The 24,568-nt window shown below is 38.5% G+C and overlaps 1 protein-coding gene across 5 annotated transcripts in view; it reads left to right on the forward strand.

The window, feature by feature from the left end:
• Dmtf1 (cyclin D binding myb like transcription factor 1) overlaps nt 1-24,568 on the forward strand; it is a 41,133-nt gene that overhangs the window by 11,140 nt on the left and 5,425 nt on the right. For 3 of the 5 annotated variants that reach the window (XM_021162746.3, XM_029477163.2, XM_085836474.1), the window contains 11 exons: nt 1,360-1,482; nt 7,929-8,023; nt 11,205-11,319; nt 12,280-12,356; nt 15,895-16,052; nt 17,328-17,360; nt 18,156-18,265; nt 19,330-19,558; nt 20,622-20,773; nt 21,987-22,196; nt 24,226-24,311. In XM_021162746.3, coding sequence (XP_021018405.1) covers nt 1,360-1,482; nt 7,929-8,023; nt 11,205-11,319; nt 12,280-12,356; nt 15,895-16,052; nt 17,328-17,360; nt 18,156-18,265; nt 19,330-19,558; nt 20,622-20,773; nt 21,987-22,196; nt 24,226-24,311 — 1,388 coding nt within the window. The remainder of the gene's footprint in view (nt 1-1,359; nt 1,483-7,928; nt 8,024-11,204; nt 11,320-12,279; nt 12,357-15,894; nt 16,053-17,327; nt 17,361-18,155; nt 18,266-19,329; nt 19,559-20,621; nt 20,774-21,986; nt 22,197-24,225; nt 24,312-24,568) is intronic. The other 2 variants (XM_029477164.2, XM_029477165.2) reach the window with 2 other exon arrangements.

Raw genomic sequence — 24,568 nt, forward strand, 5'->3', positions numbered from 1 at the left:
GGAGAATTTGCTAATTAACTGACACTGGGGATTATCGGTTCCCTTGCACCCTTTATCCAACACCCACAAATAATTTAGTCTAATGTGCTTGAAAAGGCCATGGACTATAGATTAATCTCTGTACTATAGTTTAATCTTAATTTATAATTTATGTTTCAGAAGTACTTTAGTACTTCTTAATTAGCTCTGAATTTTAGTCTAAGCATGTGCTCATATGCTTTACTTACTACTTTCTGTCCCACTGCTGTGTCATTTCTCCTGGGTTATTTCATTCATTCATTTTAGCTAGTATCTACCTATTATGATGGCTCACATTTCTGTCTTTATTACGAATTTTCTATACTACTATTAGGCACCCTGGATTTTACATGGCCCAAGGGCTTCTTTCCAGATACTTCTTAAACTTCACTTTTCCTTTTTAGCTAGGAATAAATCCCTTGTGTTGTGACCTAACTGGTCGTGTGCTGCCCTAAAGCTCCATTTCCCCTTGTTTTGGGTCGTCCCTCTTTATTAGATCAGATTGTCTTTTCTCATCTGAGTAACTCCAGCCTTTACTCCAGTTTTCCCACTCTCAGGGGCTGTATTGAAAGCTTAGCGTGTTTTTTAGGATATATACCTGGGTGCTTTGATTACTTCATTGCTTGCTCCTAGCCTTCCCTCTTGCTTGCCATAGTGACCATGGTTGTTAGAATCCATGTGCTCATGTTCTTCAGTAGTCCACAGTTTTATTTTTATAACACTTCCTTTTAGTCTTCAGTTCTACTGCACATTTTTCTCTAACTGCCAGGAGAGACAAACGTTTCCCTGCTTGCATTTTTTTTCAAGTTCATGAAAGCTCCTTAGGAAAACTCCCTTCACTTCCAGTCTAAAGAGAAGTCCTCTGTGTGCTCACAACAACCTCTTCATCCCATGGTCACAGCTCTGAGTACGCGATTATGAAATTGTTGGTTTAGTTATTACTCCACCAGAACTTCCTTGAAGGACATCCTTCATTGTTCTGTTCCCAGGACCTAGAACCAACTGTAGACATTTAGGAAATGTTTGAATGAATCGATGCTCAGCCCTTCTCTGTGTGTGAAATCTTTGGGAAACCAAGTTAGTTAGAAGGTCCACTTTTGCCCACCATAGTTCTTGTTATAAGAACAGGAGCTGGGTACTGCTGTAAGCAAGGAGAATGCAGTGACTCCTGAGTCCTAGTGTAGCTGGGTGAATCCAAGTGAGCAAGTGGGTGGAAGGATGGTTTTAATGGATAAGAAAATCCTGCAGAGATGGATGTAGTAGGTAGAGGTTTTGTTATTTGAAATTAATTGGCCTGAGGTTTTGAGCATTGTGTTTGGTTTACTTTTCCCCTTCCGTTAGACCCTGATGAAGTAGACTCAGAAGACAGTACTGAACCTCCACATAAGAGGCTTTGTTTGTCCTCTGAGGATGATCAAAGCATTGATGACGCTACGCCATGCATATCAGTCGTGGCACTCCCACGTAAGTCTGTTAAGGAATTGGACTTTAGCTTGCAAGAGTCATTTGGGATTTCTAGAGAGACCTGAGCTCTACTTTTATCTAGTCAAGAAAAAAAAAATTGGTTTTTAAGCTAATGCTCAATGAAGGTTTGTGTGCCAAGCATAACTCTCACATTGCCTTTACATATTGTCCAATCTTTTCAACACTTCTTTACTCTCAACCTGCTGCAGTAGACTTTATGAGAACCTTTTAATTGACGCTCTCCTCATTTGTAAATGGATATGTATTCATCCCTACTTTGTTCAACAGTATAAGGTATTTAAACTCTACCTTTCCCCCAACCTTCCTCCAGTGCTATGCAGTAGGTACAATTATCATTCATTGCAATGAAGAAAATGAAGCTCAGAGAGACAGGACATTCAAACATTCCCAGGTAGTCTAGTTTCTCTAGGACACACTTTAGCCCTCATGTTGATCTGCATGGAAGTTAGGTAGATGCCTAGGTTTCTTGCTCTAATAAGGTTTTTAGTATGTTTAGGTTTTGATATCCTTTACAGTCGGCTAGATTCCAGAGAAGAGAGACATTTCAGATGAATGTCATTGACAGGCATACCAGCAACAACATTACATCCTGATTCTGTTGCTTAGTAAAGAATTTGGAAATCTGTTCCTATTAGATGCCTTCATATGTAGGGGTAGAAATGAGCCACCTGCCTGTTGAAGGTACTGTCACTGCAAGCAGAGTAGCCATTATTGAGAACTTTGATTTTGCACATAAGTATCAAATGAAATCAAATCTTTATCTAGTCAGTGAAGTTAGGACTAGGTATTTAGCATAGAAAATTGTACAGAGCCAATTGCTTCTCAAACTGAACAGACATCATTTTATTTCAGTTTATTGTGCATAAAAAAAAAACAATTAAGACTAGTATTAATTTCAAGTGTAACATATCTGTGCCTAAAATTTTTAACTAAATGAAGTTTCTTCCTGTTGGTTCATGTTTTTAAGTGTTTCTTACTGTTTCTTTGTCACTTTTTAAAAACTTAGTTAGCTTATCTATACAAATATAATCCTATATGAATATTTTATATGCAAGAGTTTTTGAGTAACTCTTTTGGACTAAATTGTGACTAGCTAGTTCATTAATTAAAATACTTGGTTCATAGGTTCAGTGTCTACTTGGCACTTTGTTCTATTTTATGGTATTAAGCTCGTCTTATCATCTAATAATTTGTGGAGATGGTGGCACTAGCGTGCATGTGGTTTGTGTTTGTTCACTGCATTGGGAACATAATCTGAAGTCTAATAGAAGACTGGACTTACTAAGTTGGACTCTTGTTCTCCACATTTGTAAAAGTTGTTGATAAAATCAATTTAGGAATGTTCCTCTTTTTTTTTTTTTATTCATATAAATGTACTTTATTGTTTTAAACAGAACAAAAGAAGAGGCAGAAACATTTGCATATTTTTTCCTCTTTTGTTAAGAATAAATAAAACCTAGAGTAAAGGCACAAAGTTTGGCCACTCAGTCCCCTCTCAGCCCTTGGCTCTGATGTGTAGCCAAAGCTGCATGGCCTAAATAGTTGAGGGGCAAAAGCAGCTGGGGGTACCGGTTAGTTCATATTGTTGTCCCAACTATAGGGTTACAGACCCCTTCAGCTGCTTGGGTACTTTCTCTAGCTTCTCCATTGGGGGCCCTGTGTTCCATCCAATACCTGACTGTGAGCATCCACTTCTGTGTTTGCCAGGCAATGGCAAAGCCTCACAGAGACAACTATATCAGGGTCCTTTCAGCAAAATCTTGCTGGTGTATGCAATACTGTCTGCATTTGGTGGCTGATTATGGGATGGATCCCTGGGTGGGGTAGTCTTTGGATGGTCCATCCTTTTGTCTTATCTCCAAACATTGTCTCTGTAACTCCTTCCATTGGTGTTTTGTTCCCTATTCTAAGGAGGAATGAACTATCCACAAGTTGGTCTTCCTTCATCTTGATTTTCTTGTGTTTTGCAGATTGTATCTTGGGTATTCTAACTTTCTGGGCTAATATCCACTTATCAGTGAGTGCATATCAAGTGACTTCTTTTGTGATTTGGTTACTTCACTCAGGATGATATCCTCCAGATACATCTATTTGCCCAAGAATTTCACAAATTCATTGTTTTTAACAGCGGAGTAGTATGCCATTGTGTAAATGTACCACATTTTCTGTATCCATTCCTCTGTTGAGGGACATCTGAGTTCTTTCCAGCTTCTGGCTATTATAAATAAGGCTGCCTAGACAAGGTTGCCCACTTTTCTCCCTGCCTATTCAATATAGTACTTGAAGGCCTAGCCAGGGGAATTAGACAACAAAAGGAGATCAAGGGGATATCAAACTGGAAAGGAAGAAGTCAAAATGTCACTATTTGCAGATGATATGATAGTAAATATAAGTGACCCTAAAAATTCCACCAGAGAACTCCTAAACCTGATAAACAGCTTCAGTGCAGTAGCTGGATATAAAATTAACTCAAACAAATCAGTGGCCTTTATCTACACAAAGGATAAACAAGATGAGAAAGAAATTAGGGAAACAACACCCTTCACAATAGTCACAAATAATATAAAAATACCTTGGTGTGACTCCCACTAAGGAAGTGAAAGATCTATATGACAAGAACTTCAAGTCTCTGAAGAAAGAAATTGAAGAAGATCTCAGAAGATGAAAAGATCTCCCATGCTCATGGACTGGCAGGATTAATATATTAAAATTTTCGGCTATCCTGCCGAAAGCAATCTACAGATTCAGTGCAATCCCCATCAAAATTCCAACTCAATTCTTCACTGTGTTAGAAGGGGCAATTTGCAAATTCATCTGGAATAACAAAAAACCTAGGATAGCAAAAACTATTCTCAACAATAAAAGAACCTCTGGTGGAATCACCATGCCTGACCTCAAGCTGTACTACAGAGCAATTGTGATTAAAAACTGCATGGTACTGGTACAGCATCAGACAGGTAGATCAATGGAATAGAATTGAAGACCCAGAAATGAATCCACACACCTGTGGTCACTTGATCTTTGACAAGGGAGCTAAAACCATCCAGTGGAAAAAAGACAGCATTTTCAACAAATGGTGCTGGCACAACTGGTGGTTATCATGCAGAAGAATGCAAATTGATTCATTCTTACCTCCTTGTACAAAGCTCAAGTGGATCAAAGACCTCCACATAAAACCAGAGACACTGAAATTTATAAAGGAGAAAGTGGGGAAAAGCACAGGGGAAAAATTCCTAAACAGAACAGCAATGGCTTGTGCTGTAAAATCAAGAATCGACAAATGGGACCTCATAAAATTGCAAAGCTTCTGTAAGGCAAGAGATACCGTCAATAAGACAAAAACGCCACCCACAGATTGGGAAAGGATTTTTACCAATCCTAAATCTGATAGGGGACTAATATCCAATATATACAAAGACCACAGATCCACTCTTGATGCCTGTAAGCAATCTGTCTGACAGCACTGGTTTGGCAAGAAGGTGTCAATCACTGGGTTGCTTGCTGTATCTGGAATCTCAGCAGGTAGAATTGTCACAGAACAATAGAAGCATCTAGGTGGGAAGGCTCCCCCCAGGTGGTCTCATTGTCAGTGACAGCAAGGCATGAGCCAGTGTACTCAGGGCTGGGGTAAGAAATTACAAAGATAACCATAATTATAAAGGATTGATTGAACAAGGTGAAATAATAGTTGCAAACATGTATACACCCCCAGCAGTGGAACACCCGTTACATAAACCAAATGTTAGTATAAAGAGAAATATACTGCATAAAGTAATAGTTGAGAGTTCCAGTTTCCCGCTTTGATCTCTGGACAAATCAGAAAATCAACAAAGAAACATTGGCAATAAACTATAAGTCAAGTGGCTCTAATAGACTTTTTTATTTTATTGTTTTGTTTTTCGAGACAGGGTTTTTCTGTGTAGCCCTGACTGTCCTTTGTAGACCAGGCTGGCCTCGATCTTAGAAATCTGCCTGCCTCTGCCTCCCCAGTTGCTGGGGTGTGCGCCACCATGCCAGGCTCAAAGTTGCTGATTCTATCCTCTCATGTTAGTCATTCTCGCTTACTCCTTTGTGGTCACCTGCTGCTTCTCACAGTATCATGATAATTACCTGCTGCCAAGGCAATTCTATTGAAACCCCAGTCACTCATCTGTTCTCCATTTGCTTCTCTCTCTTGCTCTCTTGGGTCACTTGTTAGTGGTGTGCATTTGTGACCTTTCAGACTTGTTGCTTCCTCTCTGCAGCACAGTCTCTGCAGAACTCCAGTAATCCTTTTCAGTTCTGAGCCCACTGATTTGCCGCTTTGTCATTGTTCCTGTTCTCCTTACTTACCCAGTTGCAGTTTTGTGGTTGCTATGTTTACTGTCTTGCAATTGCCTTTAGATGCCTTTCCCCCCTTTCCTTTCATTGTCCTTTGGAAAACTATAACCCTAGGTCAATTGGGTTTTTTCCTGTTTATACTTAACACAACTAGTTGAACAGCCTTAGAGAAAGGTAGAATGAATAATCTGACTTGGCTTTCTTCCTCATGAGTGGGATATATGATCTGTCAGGAAATGTCACACAAGACTTACTAATATTCTCTTCCACTCTGAGAAGATTGTTTCATGTGTCCCCAAATCTGACTCCTACATGTTTCTTACCCAGAGGACATCCTTGCTTTCTATTTCAGAGAAAATTTACTATACTACAAGAAAATATACTATACATCCTATTACCATTACTCCATTTGCATATGTCCATGTGTCCTTAGCTAGCTAAGGCTTGCTTTTCTGCTTACCAGCTTCAGGACTTTGCAGACTCCCAGATGTTCGAAAGTTCTTGGGTCTCTGAATCACTACTTGTTCATTCTCTACCTGGATGACTCCTATTAATGTTAAACACATATTTTTCCATAAACTAAAGCCCTGAAGCCATTTTTGGCCACTATCCAACTGTCTGCCCTTGCCTCTATGTCTTTTCTCATTTTTCTTTAACATTCTTTAATTTCACCGTGATCTCCCAGGTCTCCAGAGACCTTGTGCTATCCTTTCTTTCTTTCTCTCCTCCTGTCTTTGTGTGTGTCTTTTATGTCCACCGTTTAGTTTGACTTGTGCACGTCAAAGCAGCCTCTAAGTACGGAAGCCCCAAGGCTAAGACTCCACTCTTAGAGCGCCTCTTCTGTTCTCACTTGTTACCTAGGGGATCCTAATTTCTGTTTTTTCTTTTTGGTGATGATGGTCCTACTTATTTCAGCCAGACTTCTCTTAGAAGTGCTTGGTACAGTAGAGCCTTTTCCCTCAATTTTTGATGTTTAATAGTTATCTTAGTCATGTATTTAAAAGTGACTTACTTTGGTGATGATGGTCCTACTTATTTCAGCCAGACTTCTCTTAGAAGTGCTTGGTACAGTAGAGCCTTTTCCCTCAATTTTTGATGTTTAATAGTTATCTTAGTCATGTATTTAAAAGTGACTTACTGAGCCGGGCGTGGTGGCGCACGCCTTTAATCCCAGCACTCGGGAGGCAGAGGCAGGCGGATTTCTGAGTTCGAGGCCAGCCTGGTCTACAGAGTGAGTTCCAGGACAGCCAGGGCTATACAGAGAAACCCTGTCTTGAAAAACCAAAAAAAAAAAAAAAAAAGTGACTTACTGAAAACTCACGAATGCTTAATAGTAGTCTATTCTTATTGTGTAAATTTCAAAAGGGGGCAGAGCACCTGTCATCCTTGTCTTTGGAGTTTTTTATACATCTCATTTGTCTTGGAAGCATATTGGCTCTATCACTAACATGCATTCACAATTTGAACTATTTATGCTTCCCCCTAGTCGAAACCCCTGGCCTCTCTGTGCTCACTCTAGCCCTTCTTCCCTTCAGATTGCTTTCCTGACAGCAGCCAGAACAATCCTGTTAATGAAGGATGCTTATGTCAATTTTCTGCTCAGTGTCATCCAGGGCTTTCTTGTCCCATCTTTGTTATGGGCTGTGAGGTCTCACTCAGTCTCCTTCTGCTCTTACTTCATCTGCTCTGACAACATGAATTGGTTACACTTGTGCGCACGCCCTATCACAGAGCCTTTGTGCTTGTCTCTCCTGAAAGTGCCTTACTTCGAGACTAGCTTCCTTCCTTACCCCAAGTCCTATCACCCTAGTTCATACCTAAAATTTGAGACACACTGCTTCACCCTATTCCGTTCTTTTTCCTGCTTTATTTTGTCCTTGGCTTATGAGTGTCACCCAACATAGTATCTTGTCCATTTCTAGACTGTAAGCCCCATGAAAGGAGTTTCCTACCTGGTATTCATGTCTATTGAACAAATTAATGTGCATTATAATGATGGGTAAAACGTGGCTTAGGAAATTAGATGATCAGGCTCTATGGATGTTTGTTAGGGGAACTAGAGCCTATGATTATGATGGTGCAGATGAATCATTATTTTCTTGAAGTTTCAGAAAATGATCAGAGCTTTGAGGTGACCATGACGGCAACTACAGAGGTGGCAGATGATGAACTTTCTGAGGGAACTGTGACACAAATTCAGGTATAGTACATGTTTTAAACTGACTTCAGTGTGGAACATGGTCATTATACACAGCTTAAGTAAAAACTGATGAGGCTATACTTTGATAACATAATGACAATAAAACTAAAGACCTATAATTAAGGGATTTTTGTCCCAACATGTAAACAAAAATAGATTCTTAATATGTGTTCCCTGTAGAGATCATGGCTGCTGGAATAGGAAGTAATGGATGTGCCTTCATCTGTGTCTAGAGATCTTGAGCTGTTAATAGCAGTGATTACAGTTGTGCTATTCCATTTGGTGCTTGTAGAACTAGATACGTTTTCTCATGTGTTGTGACATTGGCTAATAGCCAGGCCTTTCTGTTCTTAATGTGAACTTCTTTTGCTGTCTTATGTGGTCTGAATCTAATGTGTATGTATTCTAAATTTATGTCTGCCTGATTGTGCCTTTTGCTTTTAGTTCACTTATTCTTTTACTTCATATCTTTATTTAATAACTATTTAATATTTTTTTAATTTTTTTAAAGATTTATTTATTATTATATCTAAGTACACTGTAGTTGTCTTCAGGTGCACCAGAAGAGGGTGTCAGATCTCATTACAGATGATTGTGAGCCACCATGTGGTTGCTGGAATTTGAACTCAGGACCTTCAGAAGAGCAGTCGGCGCTCTTAACCACTGAGCCATCTCTCCAGCCCTTAATATTTTTGAATTCAAAATATTTGAACATTTTTATGAAGCATACAGTGACCTTTCATTTAGGAAGTACAAGAGTTCCAGGTTGGTATGTAATATTAAGAACTGAGTACAGGCTGGGCATGGTGGCACACGCCTTTAATCCCAGCACTTGGGAGGCAGAGGCAGGCGGATTTCTGAGTTTGAGGACAGCCAGGGCTACACAGAGAAACCCTGTGTCGAAAAACCAAAAAAAAAAAAAAAAAAGAACTTAGTACACCTCATATGTGCTCTGTTTGAATGGAGAGGATTTTTTTCAGTGCTCTTAAAGTAATAGAAAAATTCTTTCTTCCAAATGGGTCTTGTCCAAGTATTCTACCTCTTTAATTTAAAAATTGTATGATCTTTATTATAAAAAGTCTTGCAAATAAAATGAATATCACAGACCAAAGTTTACCAGACTCAACAGTCTGTACATTTCAAAGACTATAGCTAAGATAGCCATTCTGAAGCTATGACGCTTCACATTGGATTCTACACTTTAATATCAAATATATGTTAACCTACCAAAAATGAAAGCTCTCTGACAGGATGAGATTAGGGAGCTGCTTTCTATCCTGCTTTATGACTCCTGTCCATCACCTGCATCCAGCCTTTCCTCCTCCCTTTGCGCCAGCCTTTCTTACTCTTTCTGTTCTACCTTCACTCACATGTATGTTCATTTACATACAGTATTGGCGGGATTCTGCATATGAGGGAGATCATGCAGTTTTCGTCTTTCTGAGATTGTATGATCTAATTTGATATATATTCAAAGTCTATCCATTTTCCTGCAAATTTTGTTACTTCATTTTTTTAGAGCTGAATAGTATTCTAGTTTATAAATTTTCATCATCTAGTTAGTACTAATTTACTTGGTGCTGAAAAGGCATTTGACAAAATTCAACATGCCTTCATGAGAAAAGTTCCAGACACTTTAGAAATAGAGGGAACATAACTTCAATCAATCAATCAAACAAACAAACAAATATGCAGTTAAAACTGTTAAGACTTGCACTTGTTTCAATAGTTTTTCATATAATCACACACATGCATATTATTTGTTTACATGTGTGTGCATGTGTGCATCTGTGCATGCTATAGCACACATGTGAAAGTCAAAAGATAACTTATAAAAATGGATTTGCTCTCCTTCCACAATGTGGGTTCTAGGAATTGAATTCAGGTCAGCAAGTTTGATGCCAAACAGTTTATTTTCTGAGCCATCTCACTGGCTATCCAGTGATTTCTAGCTAGATTTAAATCACTTCCACGAATAGTGTCAAAAGAGGCAACCATGGAGACATGTATCTTCTCACTGTGCTCGGATCTTTCAGTGACAGCTTTATTTCTATGAAAAATGGAATTCCATTCTTCAGACTAGAAATTCAGTTTTTTGTTTAAAAGAGAAACAGTACATTCATACTTGGAACTTACTCCAAGCAGTGACTTAGGCGAGTAATTTATTCAGGCCAGAGAGTAAACTGAATGACAGTTAATCATGTGACTCTCTGATGTATCTATGACAGCCTCATACATGTGGTTGCACTATTACCAAGTCTGTCCTTTTTCTAGTATAGCTCCCTTTAAGCCCATGGTCAAGTCTGTGTTCTATGCCTAATTACCTTGAATGGACTAAAGCTGTAGCCAGTGATGGTGCATAAAGATCCCTGTAGCCACAGTGATAATAACTATTTCTATCATAATTCTTTGAGAGGAACAGAAACACCAGGAAGGCAATGAATCTTCACAGGCTAACAAAAAATTATCAGGAGGTAAAGCAAACAGTGATTCTGCAGTGATTTCTTTTAATCTACTCTGATAATCTTTTATGAAGAAGTCATACTAGGTAAGAGAAAATCCCTGAGGACATAGGCCAGTCATAACACCCAAGGACAGGAGATCTGTCTGAAACTGGCACCAACTGTGTGGAAAAGTTCATTTTGCCTGCAGAAATACCAAAATGACTTTGGAATATATTTTTGTTTGTTTGCTTGCTTGGTTTTGTTTTTGTTCTTTGAGACAAGATCTCACGGTGCAGCTCTGGCTGTCCTGGACCTCACTCTGTAGACAAGGCTGGTCTTAAATTCAAAGAGATCCACCTGCCTCTGCCTCCTGAATGCTGGGATTAAAGGCTTATGTACTCCACTTGGCTTGGAATATCTTACTTCCATTTTTTTGAAACAAGATCTGACCATATAGCCCCAGCTGGCAAACTCAACATCCTTCTGCTTTAGCCTCCCAAATGCCAGGATTATAGGTATGTATGCATCACAACATCCAGCTTCCTATAATGACTTCAGTAATGCAGTACTGATGCAGATGATAAAAGGCAGTGTGCACACAAAAGTGAATGTGTTTGTTAGAATTTTATAATTCCTAGCATCAAAAAAGGTGGGTCAGCTTGGGTATTAAATCAAGCTCCAACCTTTTTCTCTATCGCTCGGCCTACCCCAAACCCCCACCCTCTTCTCTTTTAAAGATTTTACAGAATGATCAACTAGATGAAATATCTCCATTGGGTACTGAGGAAGTTTCAGCAGTTAGCCAAGCATGGTTTACAACTAAAGAAGATAAGGATTCTCTCACTAACAAAGGTAACGCAGTCTGACTTTGAGATTCCAACCCAGAAGCCTTGAGTCTAGAAAGGCTTGTTGTCATCAAGATTCTGAATTAGGACTTCCTTGGTGGGACAGAGTAGTGTAATCTTTCTAACTAATGGGTTTAAATTTTAGCCTGAGTGATACCATAATGCTATTTCTTGTGGAATATTACTACTTTTCTATTTCTGATACAGAGGAAGTTTTGTTGTGTTCTGAACATTATATTGTGGTGGTTTGTTTTGTTTTGTTTTGTTTTGTTTTTTTGAGTCAGGGTTTCCTCTGTGTAGCCTTGGCCGTCCTGGAACTTAGTAGACCAGCCTGGTCTCGAACTCAGAAATCCGCCGCCTCTGCCTCCCAAGTGCTGGGACTAAAGGTGTGCGCCACCACAGCATTGTGGTGGTATTTGAGAGGCAATACAGTTACTGCTTTTAAGAGGAGAAAGTCACTCTTACTTTGGTTTGAAAGTCCTTTAGAAGCTTAAAGTGGAATAGCATTCACATAGCTGAGAGAAGCTGTTACCAAAAAACCAAAGAACTGTGGAATATAGCTGTATGACTAAGGGAAGGCGGCAGAGATCCATGAGTAAACCCCACCTGCCAAAGTGAGCACTGGTTCAGTCATGGCGTCCAGTGTTCTATGCTTACCCAGCCCCAGAATCTTTACTCCTTGGGTTTTTTTGCTTGTAAAAATAATTTTGTAATGAAGGAAATTTTTTGAGTATGATTTGAGTCTTTCCCTTTGTCTTGGCAATTTTTTACTTCTGAAAGAAAAGCAGTACTTAAATCTGTCTTCTTTCAGTAAGGTTATAGTAGCTTCAGTACTTGGACATTTCGGATGAGTGGAACAGCAGATTAGCCTGGTTCTGTTCCTAGGGGCACACATTACAAAGGAAGGCTACTGTGCTTTATTCATCTCAAAGGGCAATGCTTTATGTAATAATGTTCTCATTTAAAGGACATAAATGGAAGCAGGGGATGTGGTCCAAGGAAGAAATTGATATTCTAATGAACAACATCGAGCGCTATCTGAAGGTACACCATGATAATGTTTTCACATTTCAATAATTTGTTTACTGATGATGGCATGAGTATCCAGGTAGTATTTTGTGTGTAAACTACGAATGTCTGACTGATTTTTCTTAACAGAAAATTGCTGCCTTTATAATTTCAAGGTCTGTGAACTTGTCACAGCTTGCCCTTCTCCTCTTGTGGTACTGTGATCATAGGTACTTTTTGTATGTGAGCTGAGAAAGGCTATGAACTTGGAAGGGTGTGAACTAAGAGTGGGTCACATATAGTAAACACTATACATAAATGCTGAGTGGCAAAGGACCAGAGATCTACAACACAAACGTGTAACATTAAACCTTTAACTGGAAACAAGGCAAATAGCCTCAAGGCAGCTGCATAAAGTCCAGGTCAAAAGATTAGAACTTTATTGTACAAGAAATAGGAGGTAATAAAGCTTTAAAGGGAAGCTGATAGTTTAAAGTGGTGAGTTGATGGTGGAGAATCCTCTCCAGAGCCGTGCTGCCTTACCCTTGAGGTGGAGTTAGATGTACATGTTTGAAATGTGATTGTTAGCATTGCTTGGGTAGCAGGATATGATAACTCTTGTTAGCCATTATCATCTGATACATATAAACACATTGCTGCCTACTGTGGCTATATTTCTAAACTGAATGGTAACTGCAATCTTCCTAAGTATGCTTTGTAAACCGGAAAGAGCTTTTTAAAAGCTCTTATTCTTTATAAACTCTCTACAAATGATACATGGAAGTGCTTTTGCAAAGTCTACTTTGAAGAAACAATAGCAACAAAAAGTCAGTAAATAAAGAAGGTTTCTTGCTTAGCAGATTAGAGCATCTCCAGGGGCCCTTCCATTTGAGTGGTCCTGACTAAGCTTTGAGACATTTGAAAGGGCATGTGGGAACTCAACCTGGCGGGGAAAGCAGCTCTGCAAGTCCTCTGCAGGTGCAGTCCTAGTCAGGAAGAGCTGCAGTAGCTTAGAGTTGAGTTCAGGTCATCTGGAGAACAGTGGTAGGACTGACAGGAATTGACAGTATACTTGGGAAGGAGAAGAGATAATTTGTTGGTTTTAATTCTTGATCTTGCTGTGTGGTGCTCTTAGAACAGTGCCAAGGAGCCACTTTTGAGTGTCAGATAGTCCATATGTTGCACACAGTGATAAGCAAAAGTAACTGCCACAAGCACACCTGAGAGGGGCCGGCATGCTTGACCTTGTCCAACAGCGCTTGGATTATAGGTGTTTGCTAAATCCAGCTTTAATTGTGTGCAGTACTAAAACTATGAATAAGTGAAAAAGAGATTCTAAACGTTTTAGAAGATATATACCACTATAATTTTACCTGGCTTTCATGTGTATGTAAAGAGACCACATTTTACGCAGTTTCTCTTGCTCCGCGTTGTAGTTTTTGTTAGACGTCATTTATTGACTTGTGTAGCTGTTATTTTACTGAACAAATATATTTCAGGTTGTTTACTACACAGGAAATGCTTATCTTCATTCTTTTATGTTTATGCTGTTGATTTTCAAGTAAAATAATCTTAGATACTTATTGACCATTATAGCTCCTTTTAAATGTTTCTTTGTATTTTCTACCCATTTGGCTATGGATTTTTTTTTCTGCCAGATGTTCATAATACATGATATATAGTGAGGATTTATAGATTATTCATTACAGATGCCTTGTCAAAATTTAGGGCCCGCTTTTCTTTACATAACATTTAATGGGCAAAGAGTCTTAATTTTAGTATCCATTGTTTATGTTGTCTTGCACACTTGTATAAGATGATATCTTATAAGTATGAAATCTCTTACTGCCCTTCACATTCTATAATTTTGCATTTGAATTTTATCCCCTCAATTGAAGTGAGGTAGGGCTTCAGTTCTTTTTGTGTATGGATGACAATTGCCACAGTGTGTATAGTGGGAAAGTCTTTTCCAATTTTTTTCTAGCTTATCTTTTTGTTGTTACGTTTACCAGTATAACACTCTCTTGAACAGTAATACCTGACAGGACAGATCCCTTCATAAGTGTCATATCTATTTTTAGCACTCTTCTCTTAAAAATTTAGTTTGTAGAGAATGAAATCTTGATACAATTTTTATTGGAACTACAATAACTCAGTATAAGTATTATAATATTTTTAATTTTATGTTCTCCATGACTTTTGTATGCTTTGTAGAGAAATGCAAATGTCTATAGATTGTTTCATATTTGGCAGCTTGATGCAGTGCTTTGGTGTTTGCTTGGTTTATTTTCTCAAAAAATTCTAGCTATCTATATATAAAGCATTCTCTGAAAATAATTATTTTCAAGTATATATTTCTGTCATGTTCTTTTATTATGGCAGCAGCTAACCCTGATTCATTACAAGTTTTATCATTTATGAGTATTATGCTTATATTTTGAAATTTGACATGTTATCTATAAATACTCTGATATGGGTCATTGGAATAATGATTGTTTTGAAACTCAACAAGCTACTACTGCTGGGTGGACTTAAGTTGATAAATAAATTTCTTAGACATCTCTGATTTCAGGATCAGTAGTACTGAGTAAGCTTTAAGCATTGGCCCAAAATTATTTTCTGAAGTTTTTCTCACTTGTTTTGTTATTGAGGTTATGCTAGCCTAATAAAATCAGAAATTACCAACACAGTTATTTATCTCTTGAATATGTGTAGTGTTTTACTGATAATATCACTTGGGCCTGGCACTTTCACTATGAAAACATCAGTAGTAATAGATTTTTTTTTTTTAATTTTTTGGTTTGTGTCTATTTGATTTTCACTTTTCCAGAATCCATTTTGGTAAGTTGATTGTTCAGGATTTAGTCATTTTATGTAAATCCACACTTTTATAAGATTATTTCCTGGTGCACATTTGTTGTTCAGTCTTGGAGCATCTCTGCTTAGGCCTTGTGTGTGTGTGTGTGTGTGTGTGTATGTGTGTGATGCTTGTTGTTCATTTGTGCGTATGTGTCATGGTTGTTGTTCATTTGTTTGTGTGTGTGTGTCATGGTTGTTGTTCATTTGTTTGTGTGTGTGTGTGTGTGTGTCATGGTTGTTCATTTGTGTGTGTGTGTGTCATGGTTGTTGTTCATTTGTTTGTGTGTGTGTGTGTGTGTGTCTCATGGTTGTTGTTCATTTCTAGTATTTGTGTCCTTTTTCTGCCAGGAATGTAACATTTCAAAATTTATTCTTAATTCACCCTTTTAAAGAGCAAGTTTTAAACTTATCTTTCCATTTATTTGATTGGTTATTTTGCTTTTTTGATTTTCTTGTACCTGTCTCAAGTATACTTTTAAATTTTTAATGATTTTTAAATGAGTTAAACAGAAATTGAGTTATTTGAGTTGGTTAATTTTTGTGCCCTTAAGTATCACATGAATAATTAATGCAGCATTAAGTTTATATCTGACTTACTAGCAATAGAGTCTCTCAATGTCATTGTTGACCTTTAACATTAAACTAATTTAAAGCATGCTATATCCATATACATTGTATCAGACATCCCTAAATCAAAGAAATGTAACCCTTTTAGGCTCGTGGAATAAAAGATGCTACAGAAATCATCTTTGAGATGTCAAAAGACGAAAGAAAAGATTTCTACAGGACTATAGCGTGGGGGCTGAACCGGCCTTTGTTTGCAGTTTATAGAAGAGTGCTGCGCATGTATGATGACAGGAACCATGTGGGGAAGTATGAGAACCTGTACTGTGCATGCTTTCATGTAACAGGGGAGTGGTTAAGGAACTATCAGTTTTTAAACTTAATTCCTGAATTGGAGGCAGCTATGAATCCTTACTGATAATTTTGTGATTTTGTAAGTATTTGATATGTGGAGAAACCTGGTAATAAGGACTTCTTTAAGAGTTAGAATCTGAACTATCTTACTTAGGTTAACTTGATTGAATTGACTAGGTCAGAGTTTGTTTTGTAGGTTAAACATTGGCGTGGTTAAAAATCTACGAAGTGTTAATAAAAGAAGTCCAAATTCACTCTTTATTTCCTGATTTGGAAATATAATAGTAATAATAGGATAGTGACGTCATTTGATTTTAAATGAAACCAGAGTAGAAAGTAAATTCGCTAGTAACAGATAGGTTGTGTGGAAAGGCAGCCCTCCTCGAGAGTTGTCAGGGATGCTCCATGCAGGTACTCCATGGGCGGCAGCTGCTCTTGCCTCTGGGATGTTAGGTCACAATGAAGCCTCCTCTAGCCATCAGCGCGCTGCCACTGAAGAAACACTTTACAATGGGGGGTGGGGGGACAAAAGGAAAGTTGTTTGGCTCAGGAATGACTTGGCTAACTTCTCAAAAACCTTCCATGTAGTGCAACTGGCTGTAAAATGGACAGCCTTATATAATGTTCAGATAAATGGTTTTGGTTTTGGGGTTTTTTTTAAAACATATAAAAGAAACATTGTGTTGGCTGTGTCAAAATAGAGAAATGTGTTAGAGTATCTGCCTGACTAGAAAAAAAAATTAGAAATTTTTTTCTCTTTACCTGTCATGTACTGTTATTTATAAGTCTATTGAGCATTTGTAATTTCAGAGACCTAACTAGATAACATAAGGCAAGTAGCTGTTGGAAATGTTGGATTTTCACAGAGAAAGTGATAGAGTATATATGTATATTATAGCTAAAAATAATTATTAGAGCTTTTAAGAATATAGAAGCATTCAACTTTTTAAGAACTCCCTTTAGCCGGGCGTGGTGGCGCACGCCTTTAATCCCAGCACTTGGGAGGCAGAGGCAGGCGGATTTCTGAGTTCGAGGCCAGCCTGGTCTACAAAGTGAGTTCCAGGACAGCCAGGGCTACACAGAGAAACCCTGTCTCGAAAAACCAAAAAAAAAAAAAAAAGAACTCCCTTTAAAGCCCTTTAATAATATTATCTGTGTGCTGTGTGAGTTAATGTTCGGGTCTCTAAAGTGTATTTAATTGATCTCCTCTCCCGTGTTCTGAATTTCTAGATACACTCCTGAAGAAATAGAGAAGCTCAAGGAGTAAGTTTTCAACTTTGTTTTTATGACTGCACTTGTTAGCTTTTGTGAAAGACTGGTATAATTTCATCTGGCTATTAAAAACGTGAATTTCTGTTGGAAGATACATAGGTATACCTCTAATAGACAAATTAGTCTCCTATTGTTAGTCACCAGATGCTTGCTAAGGCCGCTAATAGGTAGGTAGTCCAAAAGAAATTAAGTGAATATCTTCAGTGGCCTGAACACTAAACTTAGGAAATTTATACCAGGATCAAAGGCCTGCTGTAAAACTAAGACGGGGTGAACGTTCCCCGGAATGAAGGGCTGTATTTCCAGAAGCATAATGTTGTTTCATTGACCTACGACTATAAACATGAAGTGCAGTGTGTACTTTATGTGTACGTCTGTGTATATCTGAAGACAATTGCAAGTGGATCCTATTTATAAGGAACTGTTGGACTTTTTTTAAATGTCTAAAGATGCTTGTTAACAATATTCTCAAAAGGAAAAACTTTGGGGCTTGCCTGGGAATTATGTAGCCTGAGGGGAAATTTGGTCTTTTTGAACACGTATCCAAGTTACCTATTTTTTCTCTGACCCAGGAAAAGGGCAATTGCTGCCTGTTTTTTTTCACCCACAGACAACTGTGGACCTCACACAATAAAAGCCACACTTTCAAACTTTGGCTCTCAAAAGTATTGCTGCCCACAACTTCCAAACCAGTCAAAAGGGAAGAAGAAGAATGAAGAATAAATGGTGAAATTAAAAGGGAGAAAACAATTGAACCAAATGCTGATCGGCAGACTCTTGTTCTAGGCTCCGGATAAAACATGGCAATGACTGGGCAACAATAGGGGCGGCCCTAGGAAGAAGTGCCTCTTCTGTCAAAGACCGCTGCCGGCTGATGAAGGATACCTGCAACACAGGTACTGTGAGTGTGCTGGGGGCCTCCCTTGTCAGACACCGTGGGTCTCCCACTAACCCAGAGGATCATTTCCTACTCCTTTCTTCCCTTGGTTTAAAAGATAAAGCCAACTGAGTGTTAAACTTTAAAGTACAGTACATTGAATGTTGATAGCAAGGACCTAAGTCTGACTCTAGCATGTTTCAGTTTTGTATCAGTTTAAAACTGTTCCACATGGGAAACCATTCCTTTTTAAGACAGACGTAGTTTTGACGTAAGGCCATCTAACTGGACAGCAGCCTATGTTTATGAAGGCTTAAGGCTCAGGAGAACCCCAAGTCAGGAAGAACTTGTGAATGTTTCCGTGGTTTGTATGTATTTGTGGATCTCAAACTTGAATTAGAGTTTTCCATAAACAAATTTATAGTTCTCAGTATTTCAGTATTCTGATAGGTCTGCACATACCTCTTATATATACAAATGTACTGAAGATCAATGTCAGACCTAATGTTTGTGAGAAACAGTAATCTGTAGAAACCCTCTGTCTGTCATTGTCTCTATCTTTTCTGACCCTTAATTCCTCTGTAAAACAAGTTACAGTAGATTCTCTCATAGGTCTTCTTTGGTCTTATGCTCCTGAAGGATCCATAATCCATATTCAGTCTTTTAATTAAGAAAATTTTTTCCAAGTTTAGTTTAGCTTCTAAACAGTGTTTTTCTTTACCCCCTTACCTAACTAATGAAAACTCAAGGGTAGGTCCTCTGTCTCACTCACCACCGTTAGTACCAATAAGACAGCGAGAGCATGATGTGGCTTAAGGAAGGAAGCAGAAGCTTTGGATGATGCTCCAGAGTTCTGTGCACTGCTATAGGCAGTCTTCGTAGCTATATTTAGGTAATATATCGATCCTTAAAAAGCCAATAAATTCTAATTCTTGTGAGTACATGTGGTTTCCTGATGAGTGCTGTTGTAAAATAATCTATCAACAGAACTACTCATATTTTGCATTTGTGCTTGGACATAGAGGGCTAGATCCTATGATGACTGAGAAGATAACAATGTAGTCTGGATGATTGCTTTCTCAGGGAAATGGACAGAAGAAGAAGAAAAGAGACTTGCAGAGGTAGTTCATGAATTAACAAGCACGGAGCCAGGTGACATCGTCACACAGGGTGTGTCTTGGGCAGCTGTAGCTGAAAGAGTGGGTACCCGCTCAGAGAAGCAGTGCCGTTCTAAATGGCTCAACTACCTGAACTGGAAGCAGAGTGGGGGTACTGAGTGGACCAAGGAAGATGAAATCAATCTCATCCTAAGGTTTGTATCCCATATCTTTGGCAACGAAAGCCTGCTCGGTTCTTGATTGACTTTCCTCTTGATTTTCTTGCGTGCCTAATGAAAAGCCGCCTTTCTGTGGAGAGCCATGTTTAAGACCCTGAGTCGTTTACAGTGAGCTCTTTGTTCCTTTATGGTTGATGTCGGTAGTACCCAAGCAAAGGACCAATGAGGATGCAGACACTGAGGCAGTGGCAGTGAAGCTTTCGCACTGTCCTCCAGAGTGCCTCAGCCCTAGCTTGTGGGAACGCGCTAGAAGAAGTGTGTTTCAGCCTCCTGCGCGTCCGACCTTGCTTACTGTCGTTGGCAACAAGGACGTAGTAACAGTCACATGCACCATCAGGTTAGACCAGAGTAAACACTTCGGCCTCACAGACGTTCAGCAGATAGCTTTAAGATAATGGCAGTGCTGTGTGTGTGTGTGCATGTAAATTTGTTTCAACCATAAAAACTAATGAACAAAAACATCGTGGGAAAATCTTCAGAACATTACAGTTATAGTCTTCGTGACAGTAAAAGCTAGGAAATAGTAGACTTTTAAGACCTGATTTAGTTATATTGTCATGCTGGGTTTTGTTTCATTTTTCCATTTTGTTTTTTCTCAACTAAGTCATTTTTTATATATAATTTTATATATGGTGAATTTGGTATATATTTTTATATATGGTGAATTTCTGAACATATTTAGTTTCTTTATAAATGGAAAAGCTCAGAGCCAAGAAATAACTTATTAAAAACCAAACTATATAAAACAGTGCCCCACTGTGCAACTAGACCTGCCCTTGATCTGGTTGTCGACTTTAGCCTGCTCCCTTTCCTTCTTGGTGCTAGATCTGCTTCTAGCCATTTACAGTTGAGCACCTTGTTGCACTTTAGTTTGTCTTCGTTCTTAGGCTGATTTACACTGCTGAAGTCCTTTCTCTTTAATAGTGGGACCTCATTGCCTAATCTACCATTCTCCTTTATTGCTGGTCCTGTCACCTATAGTATGAGGAGGATTTATAAATAAATTTAAGATCTAATAGATTTCTCTTATAATCTGTAGGATAGCTGAGCTTGATGTGGCCGATGAAAATGACATAAACTGGGATCTTTTAGCTGAAGGATGGAGCAGTGTCCGTTCACCACAGTGGCTTCGAAGTAAATGGTGGACCATCAAAAGGCAAATTGCAAACCATAAGGATGTTTCATTTCCTGGTAATGTACTACTTGCTTACAGTGTTACTTCTGAAAAAATAGTGGTTAGAAGCTCTTTGCCTCAAGTAAAGGCCATTATGGCAGGCTTTCGGTTAACTGCCCTGTTCCTTTGAGTACTTGTCTCTTCTGCTCTAGAGAAGAATCCATGTGAGCTGTAATTCCCAAAGCTGTAAGGGGAGGACACGTTTACATATGTTCATGTTCTTCCACATAAACTATAAAGAGGAAGTAAATTTTACATGGTTTCATTTAGTACAAATCTTTCTTGAAAATGAGTTAAGTTTGTTATTTGGAGAAAAATCTGGTACTCCGTTTTGGAGAAAATAGGCTCTTATGGGTTTCTACTTTTGTTACTAAATCCAGAGATCTTAAATGGGATTCATTTAAGGACTTGCATTTTTGCATTTAGGTACTAACCCAAGTTACAGAGTCTGCTTTAAGCTATCAAACAAATTTCTCATCTTACGGCACTCCCAACTCAGTTTTCAAAGGAGAATTCAATGCTGAGGGTCACAGTTAGAAAGGATTAATGTAGATTACTATGAAGGAGCAAAAGCTGGATATTGTGGTTCACACTTAATCTCAGCACTAAGAAAGCAAAGGCAGGCAGATCACTACAGACAGACAGACACCCTTCCCTCACACTTGCCAAAAGGAGCAAAATCTAGAGTGAAAGGCCTTGAGTACATACTACTATTTGGCAGTCAAGTGCAGCCCTTGAGTCATTAGTGGAAAAGTGCACACTATTCATTTCAAAATAAATGTCCTAAAAAATTGTACCAGAAGACGTAGGACACAGAAGATACTCTTTCCATGCCCTTCACAATGTCCACCCATTTCTATTTTGTTATAGTTCTAATGGCAAGAACAGTATGATTTTAGTATTTTTAAAATCTGGGCAGGCATGGTGGCACATGTCTCTTACGTCCAGGCTGTCTGAGGAGCAGAGAGAGCTATAGGATCACTAGGTCTAACAATTGGAGACCAACCTGGGCAATATAGCAAGACCACTCCCATCTCCAAAAAAAAATTTTTTAATCCTTTTTTAATGTTATGATGGATGTTATATTATTACTAGTTCTCACGTGCAGTATACAACTATTTACTCCAAATACTTTCCCTCCTTACCCTCCTCCTACCCTACTTCCCTTGTTGCTTAGATGGTGGTCTGTCGGAGAGTCAATGTTCTTTTTGTCTACCCATCTCCCTTCAGTCCTAATAAAAGGTCTTAAACAGTTACATGAGAACCAAAAAAACAACCCAGTGCTTTTGGAGAATAAATCAGGATCTGGAGTTCCAAACAGTAATTGCAATTCCAGTGTACAGCATGTTCAGATCAGAGTCGCCCGCTTGGAAGATAATACAGCCATCTCTCCAAGCCCCATGGCAGCGTTGCAGATTCCAGTCCAGATCACCCACGTCTGTAAGTGTTGGCACCTCAAGACTCCTTGCCATTGGGCCTTAGGATCTAGTTAATGGCTCCAGTGACTTTTAGTCTTCTAGAGTGTTGATGGACATTGAATGGGGAGATCTAAGGCGTTTTATGTTTACCTCCGTTAACATTTGCACAAGAATGAATGCGTGACAGGAAGAGCTTCAGCCGCCTAGCAGCTACAAGTATTTCTAAATCATCTCTAGGTTTTATAATTAAGGGTAAGAATTTTATAGAAATTAATCAAATCGATATCTAAATCACTGATTAGTAGAAAACTTTTTCCTAAAACGTAATTAACATGCAGAGATAGAATTCAGTGTGACATGCCATTTATAATTTATCCAGAATGTAAACAACATAGGGGTGGATCTGAGGTAGTGGATTTTAAAAACGGCATCTTTATAAAGGTTGGGAAAAAAATTAAGGTAGTAAAGGGACAGTTGGATGCAGGAAAATGTTTCTAATCTCCGTTATCTTTGCCTGTCAGTTTTGTGCTTAGATTTCAGGAACCCAGCAATAGAGAGACAGGAAAGACTTCACTTCAGTTCCAAGTGTACCTTCCTCCCCCTTCTGACATTTCTTTGATTGTAGTGACAGGAATTAGTTCCAGTTCTTGGAGCCATCTTTATTTACCATACACCCCCCTTTTTTTTGGTGGTGGTGGTGGTCCTACATGATGCTGTTTGCCTATGAAAGGTTACTGTCTACAAGCCTACACTTGGTGTTCACCTGAGCATTTTATTACTACATTTTGAATAAGTTTTTGCAAGATACCCTCCTATTACATGCTGTGTTTCTTGACTTCATCTATAAGATGCTAATAGTGTTTTCTGTCATTGGGACAAATATAAATAAATAAATAAACAAATAAATACACGCATATCTAAATGTACCCTCTCGGTACCCTTGTTTAGAAACAAGGGGCACGGACTGATACTTTGACGATAATGTGTCTATATATGCAATAACTATCAAAGTTACCTTTGAGGGGGGGCTGCACTTGCCTTGCATGGGTGAAGTTCTGCATTTGATCCCCAGCACCACAAAGCTACTTTAGAAACATTTAAACTAATTACTTGTTTTACTTATTATTTGGCCCTCCATGTTTTTTATAGTTGAAGTGAGAGCAGTTTTTAGTCTAAATAAATATATAAGATGTTACTAATAAATTGTCCAGGAGAGTGTTAGCCACCATTAGAATGACAATATCCGTTAAGAAGACAGCAAATATTTTATAAATGGAACTTTAATACTTATTCATACTATCTCCTTTTAGTAATTTTAAGAGTTTTATTACTAACTGCAAGATATGAGTAACGTAAGAGTTCTGTAACCCATCCATTATTGTTAGCATTCTGACCCTAGTCTCTTAATTTTGTTCATTAGACACCCCCCTAAAATACTGTCTTCTAAAAAAATACAAAAATGCTATCATTTGATTTTAAAATTACTTTTACTCATAACAACTATAGAGGTAGGACAGATAAAATCTGAATGTTCACTTTGGACTCAGTTACTTTTCAGTGGCCATGGAAGAAGCGGTGTTACTAGATATCTCATGTTACAAGAAGGCCAGTCCGCACCTATAGTGCTTGCTAAAAGTATCCAGAACATGGTTCTCCAAGTTTCTTCTCTCTCCTTCCACATTAGCCTTGGTGTGTTCTTGCTTCCTAACACTTGCAACACTTTCTAATATACACCAAGAGTTAACAGCAAACCTCTTGTACGGTTCCAATAGTTTCTTTGGCTTTATGAGGCTTATGGTGTTACTATTGCTTTCTAGAAAGTAGGAAAGCATATATATTCTAAAAAAACATGGTAGGCATGATTGTTTTAGTAAAGCTGGCAGTGGGCTAATGTTAGCTATTGTGTTGATCTTTGTGCCATCAAAGATAGGTCCATCATGTAGCTTTAGGCTTACAGGCAAATGATTCATTATGAGATTTCCTTCCTGACAGCTGGATCCATTGGAGAAACTTCACAAAGCATTTTATTCTTGTCCTTGTTCTTATTACAGCTTCAACAGACTCCCCTGCTGCTTCTGTTGACTCAGAAACAATCACACTAAACAGTGGAACACTACAAACATTTGAGATTCTTCCAGTGAGTAATACTTGAGATAATAGTTATTGGCTGTTCTTATGCAAAACAAAGCTCAGGTATCTTTACTAGAACTGTTATTGTGAAATTAGAATTCTGAGGCCAGATGGACAGTCTAGACAAATGAGACATCCACCAGTCATTGTCATACTGCTGTTTCTCCATGCTTTGTTTACATCCCCAAATGACAGGAGTACTGAGTAGACGGTCTAACTTTGTGCTGACTGATCACTGAGAGCTGGTGGAGCCTTCATGAGCTG

This window comes from Mus caroli, unplaced genomic scaffold, assembly GCF_978045245.1.
Source record: "Mus caroli unplaced genomic scaffold, Mus_caroli_1 scaffold_4, whole genome shotgun sequence".
Classification (NCBI taxonomy): Eukaryota; Metazoa; Chordata; class Mammalia; order Rodentia; family Muridae; genus Mus; species Mus caroli.